The sequence below is a fragment of the Mangifera indica genome, chromosome 5 (assembly GCF_011075055.1).
Source record: "Mangifera indica cultivar Alphonso chromosome 5, CATAS_Mindica_2.1, whole genome shotgun sequence".
NCBI lineage: Eukaryota > Viridiplantae > Streptophyta > Magnoliopsida > Sapindales > Anacardiaceae > Mangifera > Mangifera indica.
Window position 1 is genome coordinate 13,777,640 of NC_058141.1, and position 9,682 is coordinate 13,787,321.

A 9,682-nucleotide genomic window follows, 5' to 3' on the forward strand; every position below is an offset into this window, starting at 1 on the left:
ATGATTAATTAATTTTCTCAGTCACTCGTGCGTGCGTCTTGATTGCAATTAATGGCTATGATTATATTTAATTATTAATGATGCATTTTTGCTCTTTCTACAAGTGGAACGACGTAGCTCAAATGCATAGGCCCTTCATTTGTAATGTTTATGGCCCAGTTAGCTCATCAATGCTGAGAATTTTGGGCTCCTTGGGCCTCTTGGCCCAACTGACTATCACTTAGATTTTAAGCTTATAAATTCCTACATGTGAAGCAAAACTCACATGATCGATCAAAGGTGCAATTTACTCCACGCACCTCTTCTCATAACTTTTATTTCCGAATTTTTTCCATATAAATAAATGAGTGGACGGTGGTAATTGGTTTGTTTTTTTGTTTAAAGACAAACAACTTCATGTGATTGTTGGTGAAATGACCTCCACCAATGATCTCAACACTTCCCAGAATTTTACTTGCGATGTTAACAGCATTCTAACTGTAAGGTTCGTTGCGTAAATTCCTCTTCCTACTGCGACTCCCAAAAACCCATCAAATCTTGAGTTTGGCACGACTCCCCACTAATAAACTAAGTACTCGTTCGGTTTCCAAAAATCTGGCAAGTATGGCTTCCATTGGAGTACCGTCCTCTTCATCGTCATCCTTTGCATCATCTACTTCGTCCAATCTCAGCCGTAGGATCATTCCCTCGCAACGACTGGCGTTTTCGTCTTCTCATCTTTCAGGTGAGAAGCTCTGCTCCAAAGCGGCTGTTAGCGATCGGCGGAGCGTCGCCAATGAGAGACGTCCTATTGTCGTGTCTCCCAAAGCGGTTTCGGATTCAAGAAACTCTCAGACCTGTCTTGATCCTGAAGCCAGTCGCGTAAGTTTTTATGTAATTTAGAATTTAAACGTTATAATTCTCATAAAACAAATGGAGCAGAGTTGTGATACTAGTTATCCGTTCGACGGAGTATTTCAGTTTCTTTTTTTTTTTTTTTTTTTACGATTGTTTGGATTTTCGTGATTAACTAACGAGAAATTTTAGAAACTGTGGATTGAAAATGTGATGATATATATTGAATTATGGATCGTGTTTCATGATGATACTGTACATTAAAATCATTAATGCTATTTATTTACAAGACGTCGTATATTATAAATAATAAATTTTATGTTTCTTAAATGTTACATAGAATTAATATTTTATTTGACGTTACATACCAACATCAATTTATGTGTCTTTATATGATGTCATGAGTTATTCAGATCATTGCAGCACGTAATGTGATTGTTCTTGTGGGTAATTGTTGGCAGAGTGTTTTAGGAATTATCCTTGGAGGTGGAGCAGGGACGAGGTTGTACCCACTCACTAAGAAGAGGGCCAAACCTGCTGTTCCACTGGGAGCTAATTACAGACTGATTGATATTCCTGTGAGCAATTGTTTAAATAGTAACATTTCCAAGATCTATGTGCTCACACAGTTCAATTCTGCCTCTCTCAATCGTCACCTCTCACGTGCGTATGCTAGCAACATGGGTGGTTACAAAAATGAAGGTTTTGTTGAAGTTCTTGCTGCTCAGCAAAGCCCAGAGAATCCCAATTGGTTCCAGGTGATATTGCATTGCAATGCTTCTAAATTTTTGAATTTTTTGTTATATCACTGTATGTGTGAATCTGAATTAAATATAACAGGTTTTGTTTCCTATTTTGGTGATGCCTTGATGGGTTTCCATGTACTTAGGTTGATTCTCATGGAAGTTAGATTTTAAATTTACAGGGCACAGCTGATGCAGTGAGGCAGTATTTGTGGCTGTTCGAGGAGCACAATGTACTGGAATTTCTTATTCTTGCTGGGGATCACTTGTACCGAATGGATTATGAGAGATTTATTCAAGCACACAGAGAAACTGATGCAGATATCACAGTTGCTGCCCTGCCAATGGATGAAAAACGAGCAACTGCGTTTGGTCTGATGAAGATTGATGAAGAAGGACGCGTAATTGAATTTGCCGAGAAGCCAAAAGGAGAGCAACTTAAAGCTATGAAGGTAAAAGTTGTTTGATCTATTTATGATATTGTGATTTATTTATTCATCCTTTTTGAATTATCAATTTGATATATTTTCTCAATGATCTATTTCAGGTTGATACAACTATATTAGGTCTTAGTGATGAGAGAGCCAAAGAGATGCCTTACATTGCTAGTATGGGCATATATGTCATCAGTAAAGATGTGATGTTAAATCTGCTTCGGGATAAGTTCCCAGGAGCAAATGATTTTGGAAGTGAAGTTATTCCTGGTGCAACTTCCATTGGGATGAGAGTATATGTTTCTTTCCTCCTTTTTTTTCTGGAAGTTTAATGCATTGCAGAAATTATGTATTGCATTAGAGAAGTTAAAATTATATTTGTACTAATTTCTCTTTGATCTCTGTAGGTGCAAGCTTACTTGTATGATGGCTATTGGGAAGACATAGGTACCATTGAGGCTTTCTATAATGCAAATCTAGGGATCACCAGAAAGCCAATACCTGATTTCAGGTAGTAACAATTCTGTTTTTCAATTTTGTTGTCTTGCTACTAGCTTGATTATAAATTTGTGTCTAAGTAGTTTTGATCCTCTTGTTTGCAGCTTTTATGATCGCTCAGCTCCAATCTACACCCAACCTCGATATTTGCCTCCATCTAAGATGCTTGATGCTGATGTCACTGATAGTGTCATTGGTGAAGGTTGTGTTATTAAGGTAGGTTCTTGAAGGTTGGATATTAAGATGTTGTGTGGGCTATTATGTGTTATGATCACTTCATTGTACAACCAGTCGCATATTAATCTTTTCAATGTCAAATAGATTTTACTTTCATATTCCAGTCATGGCAGGTATGATGTATATATGATCCACGGAGTTCAATCTTATTCTTCTCTTTCTTCTGTAGAATTGCAAAATTCACCACTCTGTGGTTGGGCTTCGATCTTGCATATCAGAAGGTGCAATCATAGAAGACACATTGCTGATGGGAGCTGATTATTATGAGGTAAAATGCCTTAAACACTAATGACTTATCAAAAACATTGAATGATGACCTATTATCAATTTGTTATTTGATCAAGATATGTGGTTCTGTTATAAGTGCTATGCATTGCATGTTAGTGAAAGTTTGGAGGTTTACTTGTCTTGAGTGACAATTTGAACTCTGGTGCATTCTTCTTTTTTCAGACGGATGCAGACAGGAGGTTTCTGGCTGCAAAGGGTAGTGTCCCAATTGGTATCGGCAAGAATTCTCACGTCAAGAGGGCAATAATTGACAAAAATGCTCGAATTGGCAACAATGTGAAGGTTATACTCCTATTTCATAATTGTTTTGCGTGGGTCATATTTTGAATCTGTGCAAATTAGTTAATCTATTACATACTTCATTTTATCTCTTCCTCGGAAAAAAACTGGGAATTTATATTAAATAACAATAAGCTCATTTAAGTTTTGAAACTTAAGACTTTTCCCAGCATTGTTGCACGATATAGCCCCAATAATAACGTAAATCACTCTTTTTCCTTATAATCGCTGCTACAGTTTTGAGGGTTACAATTTATTTTTCTAATTAGTTGGTTGATGGCCAATTTTATATTGGTCACCAAGAAAAGTATCTGATAAGAGTTTCAACTTAGTTGAAATCAATTGAAAGTTTTTTGCAAAGAATATTAATTTCAAAGATATACTTGACCAATGTCACCGTATGGTTGTGTAATGGTATTCCTCTGTAAACTCCATTTAACTTGCATGAATAATTGCGCTACTTGGTGATGTTAAATTATTACCTTGTTGTCTCAAATACATGCTTGTGGCCTGAAATATTATTTCCTTACACGGAGTTTTGTTATCACAGATCATAAATAGCGACAATGTGCAAGAAGCTGCAAGAGAAACCGATGGCTACTTCATTAAAAGCGGGATTGTGACTGTAATCAAGGATGCCTTAATTCCCAGTGGAACGATAATCTAGAATTTTCATCCCTAGCCTGGTCTGCCTCCCTTCCACTTGTTACTCTTGAAAATGTTGTAAATGCAATTCTATTTCTTCTTCAACTTAGGTTACCTTTTCGACATATGGTGTATGTATATCTACGGGCATTATAATGTAATTAAAAGAGAGGAAGAGAAGACCTGGAGAGTTACAGTGCAAAGGTCTTCTTACGTAAAAATAAAAGTTTTCTATATCTGCTTGTAAGTTTTATGAAATTTTCATAATGAACATGCTTATTCATAATAATGCTGAACATCGAATACTTTGCTTGATTTAAGGAGAAAAATAAATTCTAGAAGGGTTTCCGTTTCCAATTTATACTCGAATGAGTCAAGACTTAAAAAGAGGAGTGTAAAATTTCAGAAATCTTTGACCTAGGAATGTTGTTGATAGCATCAGGTCAAATTTAATTGTCCTGAAGGGGAAAGAAATTTTATTGATATTAAAACAACATAAAATTGACTGATTCAGGGTCAGGGTCTTACAACCCCAACACACAAGACAAGTTGAAACCTTGAAATTTCGCAAACAACGCTTGACCTTTTGTCCCAACATCATCACCAATACGATAATTGCATGAACCAACAATTCCATATCCCACAGAAATTTGCAATCTAAATCTTCCAATATTTAAAACACCAACAAACTTCAACCATTTTGATTGACTTGCGGAGCCGGTACTGGAGTCGCCTGACGCGCTGGAGTTACCCTCAGACTTCGACGACGTCGTACCACGCTCCCTTTTGTACTCTCTCGCACTAAACTTTCTGTCATTCACAGATCAAGTACAAGATTAATTCTTACTGAACAATATCTAAAGTTCTGAAAAATAGATCTGATTTTTTCAAGATTCCCACCTTGGATAGATGAAAACTTGGTAATTCTCGCCTCTGTAACCGCAGGCAGTGAACTCATTGATACAACTATACAGGCAATAAGCAAAGCACAGACACCAGCATTAATCCTGTAACTCTTTGGCATTCTGTGTTATACACCCCAAAACCAAAAATTTGCTTGCTCCTCAAAATGCACGTTCCAATTCTCAACCATCAAACAGTTATATAACATCACGCATGCAGCCAAATGAAGAGAATCTTTCAATTTATGAGCTCCATATTTTCCTTCTTATTGTTGTTTGCGGACAAGGTAAACAATCTCTGAGTAGGAAGAAAACCAATTTTTTTTTTTTTTTAATGTCAGCCAAGTCTTTCTTGGAATCATTTACTTGGCTTCCATTGTTGAGCTCCTAATTGGATTAAAAGTCGGGCAGCGAGAGAGTGTCTACGTACTGTAGGCTTTCTTTTTCTTATCTCCTCTCATTGAAGTTGATTTGATGTAACTACAAGTTGTGCTGTACAGCTTGATCCATGGTATATTAACATATTTATATATATTTTTGTCAAGAAAATATTCTTTTAATTTTCTGCAACATTTTCAACATGAAATGCATGGATCCATTTTGCAAATATTTATTCTAGAAGGGGTCTCGTGCTTTCCAATATCCCCACTTAATAGATTACTGCATCTCAGTCAAGACAGAGATGATTAACATTTCAAATTTAGCTGAAATCTTTTAGTTCAAGCGAATATTCAGCATCGCTTGTCAACCATATTGTACGGGCTGAACGACGAGGGTGGAGCTATAGAGGATGATAAAGACGACAAGTCGGCTAGTAGTTTCTTAGGTGGAACGACATGTTGCACTCCAATTCTATACTTGTTTGACCAGTCGGTCAATATTAGTTTCGAAAGAAAACAAACTAATGGTTGGTTTGTTGTGGAGAGGATGAACTCAGAATCATTAATTACCAATTGATGATCTTAATTTGATTATTACATTTTAATTATGTTTAGAAGAATATTCAAACCGAACCGAGACTAAATAAGAGTTCACTCAACCTAATTGTTCAAAAACATTAGAGAATAAAAATAATAGCTTGAAAAGAAGGAGAATCATCTAACTATTAGACGAGTTATAATACACCTATAATAGTTAGACGTTGATCCAGATAAAATTTTAACTTAAACTCAACTTGTGTTAAAATCGAACAATAATTTGAGTCTGAAATAGCTTAAATCACGTCCACTCCTTGTTATGCGGTCAAAATGTTAGTTAAAGTTTGGTGATAATTACGTAATTTTTTAATAAAAGTAAACTAAATTTGTTAATAATTCACTCCCATCTAAAATGGAATGTACCAAAACTTTATTGGATTGCTTATAAGAAATTCTTGGCCTATTTTGGATAATATAAAGTGCATATGTCCTCTCTTTTAATTAACATTTATTTGTAGCCAGTTTTAATATTATCTCTCACATTCTTTTTTAACTTCACACCTCTTGTTAGAGAGGAGTTGAGCTTGAATTGAGTGTTGAGTTCGATTTTATATTAAAATGACATCATTTTGATGTATATTGATTAAAATGACTTCGTTTTAATTGATTCGTATAAAATTTTTCACGCTCACAAGTTTTGTGAACTGAACACCTTGAAAGCTTGAGATTAAGCTCAAGCACGATAATATTAAATTTTCAAGCACAATATTGAGTTCAAACTTACTTGAATTTAATTCGTTTCAGACTCATTTGAGTCAAACTCAAACTTAAATAAATTCAATTCGAATCTAACATTAATTTATAGTGTGTATTTCAACAATGTGACAGTTGAAACAATTGAATATAGCCAAGGCCATGTTATCTTTCACATTAAAATTTTTAATAATATGATTTATAATTTTTATTTCTTTCTTATTTTTATAAAACAATGTAATAATTTTAAACATGGATGTGGAATTTTCATTGAAGGTGGTCCAACTAATTAGCATAATTTGATGGTAATCTATTTTTAAATGGCTTTGATAATTTCATTCAAATTCTGCTGTCGACAAAGAGAGGAGCAGCCTCCATTTGATAAAATTAACTAAAAGAAAAACTCATACTTGGATTATTGATAAATTACAACACCTACATGTATATGATATGATCCTCTCAATCTCCACAACCACCGCACCCTCCGCCTCCTCCATCAACACCGCCGCAGCAACAACCTACCACAATTCCGCATTCCCTTTTGCTATCATCTTTTTTCCCTCCTCCAGGCCTCATGACAGCAAAGGGGAATCTATTAACACTCTCAAGATCCCCTCGTGTCATTTCCAAGACATTGAAACTTACAGGTACCACAAATACTGACTTAAAATAGAGAACATATGAGTTTAAATAATTAACCTGAGTTTATTGCTGGGTGTTTCCATGTGTTGGATTAGGTACTGGACTGTCAATTGATACAGGAACTTCCCTGGTTCTCCTCCTCGCCAAATTGTCTGTCATATAATTAATTAAGTCTGCAAATTTAGAACAAAGTGATATGATTACTTAAAAAAAAGGGGGGGGGGGGGGGGGGGGGGGGGGGGGCGGGGGGGGCGGGCGGTGGGTGGTGGTGGGGGACGCAGCGAGGATATTATCAGCAAGAAAGTAGACAGATTTTCACCTTGGATAGCTGAGAACTGGGCAGTTGTTGCTCCTGTGAGACGAGAGCACCACATGATTGCTACAAAGATAAAAGCTACATAGAAAGCAAATACAGCAGTTCTTCTGAAGAATATTTTCCACATCTCGGCTTCTACAAAAATGATATTGAAGCGCTGCATAGTAATATGTAACGGACAAAACTCTATTATATATTTGGTTCAGATGCGTGTTACTGTTTCAAACATGTAGCTCATGATCCTAATCATCATGTCAAACCATTTGTACAAAGATTATAATAGTAAACACACAAAATTATCCTTTGATTTGACGACTCTACAGTTGATAATATAACATAAAAAATTCTATTTAGAGGAAAAAGTCAATATAATATAATGAGGATTTGAGGCCAAGCAATGCTGCTTTCCGTAATTTATTAGCATATCTGAGCTTATGCGCCAATTGAAATCCCTATGAATTTCCTACAGCCGTACAATTGGCGGCATTTCATTATGCAATTATGTAGGATTACATAAGCTAAATATGCAAACCAATTTATCTATGAAGTGATCTTAGCATATACAAAAGAAATTGTTATTTTAGTTAGGGGTGGATACAAGCTTAATCGAGTTCGAATATTTCATAACTCAAGTTCTCCATTGTTGATAGTTGTATCCAATTTTCGTATGTTGTTTTACTCTTTTGTGTGTTTATCAACATATCCATAGTTTCTATTTGAATTCACTTTAAAACCACTAATTTCTTTATCATTGACCCCTTCAATGTTATTAACAGGGTTGCTACCAAGTTCTATGTAAAATGAATATTAATTGTTGTAACATACAAATGAGGATATTTGATGGGCTCTTCCAATTGAATGTCAATAAAAAAATATTCGATCTTTCTTTGTTAGTTTCAACGAGCTCATCTCATCTTTGTTTGTGTTGTTGGCTTTTCCTTGGTTAGTTTCCTATTGTCTTGCTCTTATCCAAGACGAGCTTAGGTTTTGTTAGATTTCTCTTTTGGGCACGAGGCTTTTTCTTCTTTAATTCATTTTTGCTTAGAAAAAAAAATTATGTGGTTTAATTCCAAAGTTATAATTAGCACTTTAGTTCTTTTATGAGTGGTACTTGCAGTCGTAGGAACCATTGTTTTTAGACTCCTATTGTCTTGCATACTTCACAAGAATTCAATCTATGAACCTTATTTAACTAGCAAAGAAAATATCAAAATTAATAGTTTAGATTAGCTAACCAAAATTAGCCTCATTTAGCTAACCAAAACACTATTCAATTAATGAAACAACACTACATTTCATACAACAACAAATAAAGATAAAAAGAATATTACACACCCTAAATTAGGAAACACATCTAAAAAGAAGTGAAGATGGAACATATAGGCTTTATTTAGATATTTTTGTTTTTAAGAACAATTAAAATTAAAGAAGTGTTAAAAGAAATTAATAAAAATTAATATTTCAATTTAGATGTGTAAATAAAGTCTCTCTCTCTCTCTCTATATATATATATATATATATCATTTTTTGTGTTTTTGGTATGTGATGATGTGAGAGTCACATACTAATTTGTATTCACTAATTGTCATTGGTTACCAACATGGCATGTGATGATGTCCTCTAAATGTAGCTTCATGGAGATGATTTTAAGCACTCTTTTTGCCAATAAAACCTACCCCTTAATAATTGTACCTTAGGTTGCGTCTAGTTGGCACGTAGTAAGTATGTGATATGCACCCAACATTCTAACGACCTAACACATCATCATAACCATGTAGACAAATCATATTATGAGGATGTAAATAACTCATACTACCTAGACATATAAAATCTATGGTGATAAACATGATCCTACTCCAATGTAATGAGAAAAATATGTCTTCTTTAGATTAAAAGAGATTTGGGTCATTTATTCATGACCACAAGTTTACCATCATATGAGATACTAAAGTTTTCAAAATAGACAAATGAGTATAATTATTATTTTGTCAACCAAATAAACTATATCACATTCAATGAAAAGTAATTATATTATTTAGACGGAACATTGAATACAAAGTGACTAGGGTTGATAGACAATATGCATCACATTAAATATAAAGTGATGGTGTGGCATCCAACCATCTCGAATGTGTACTAATCTTAAATGTATACATATCTCTTTATTTAGACAAACATTAAAAATAAGAAAAAA

At 34.5% G+C, this 9,682-nt stretch overlaps 1 protein-coding gene and 2 long non-coding RNA genes across 4 annotated transcripts; 1 reads left to right on the top strand and 2 right to left on the bottom strand.

The window, feature by feature from the left end:
* The first annotated feature begins 409 nt into the window (after positions 1 to 409).
* Positions 410 to 4,247, top strand: LOC123216537 (glucose-1-phosphate adenylyltransferase small subunit, chloroplastic/amyloplastic). Its single transcript, XM_044636979.1, has 9 exons — positions 410 to 861; positions 1,296 to 1,592; positions 1,760 to 2,029; positions 2,125 to 2,304; positions 2,419 to 2,522; positions 2,614 to 2,725; positions 2,916 to 3,014; positions 3,197 to 3,316; positions 3,864 to 4,247. Exons 1-9 carry the CDS (start codon positions 604 to 606, stop codon positions 3,978 to 3,980), a joined length of 1,557 nt encoding a protein of 518 aa, XP_044492914.1. The 5' UTR covers positions 410 to 603; the 3' UTR covers positions 3,981 to 4,247.
* Positions 4,248 to 4,406: 159 nt separating this feature from the next.
* On the bottom strand, positions 4,407 to 5,342 carry LOC123216539. The gene is made up of 2 exons (XR_006502231.1): positions 4,859 to 5,342; positions 4,407 to 4,768 (listed from the first exon to the last, which is right to left on the bottom strand). It is a non-coding gene; the product is annotated as an uncharacterized LOC123216539 (long non-coding RNA).
* Positions 5,343 to 6,841: 1,499 nt separating this feature from the next.
* Positions 6,842 to 7,795, bottom strand: LOC123217484. Of its 2 annotated transcripts, none has more exons than XR_006502493.1 (2): positions 7,492 to 7,795; positions 6,842 to 7,324 (listed from the first exon to the last, which is right to left on the bottom strand). It is a non-coding gene; the product is annotated as an uncharacterized LOC123217484 (long non-coding RNA). The 2 variants fall into 2 exon arrangements; XR_006502492.1 differs by having other exon boundaries at positions 6,842 to 7,345.
* Between the last annotated feature and the right edge of the window lie 1,887 nt (positions 7,796 to 9,682).

What these genes read in the sequence shown, in the direction of transcription:
- LOC123216537 (XM_044636979.1), top strand. Translation starts at nt 604, where the DNA reads ATGGCTTCCATTGGAGTACCGTCCTCTTCATCGTCATCCTTTGCATCA. An exon ending in TTGATCCTGAAGCCAGTCGC is followed by an intron (nt 862 to 1,295) that starts GTAAGTTTTTAT and finishes AATTGTTGGCAG; the next exon opens with AGTGTTTTAGGAATTATCCT. An exon ending in GTGAAGGTTGTGTTATTAAG is followed by an intron (nt 2,726 to 2,915) that starts GTAGGTTCTTGA and finishes TTTCTTCTGTAG; the next exon opens with AATTGCAAAATTCACCACTC.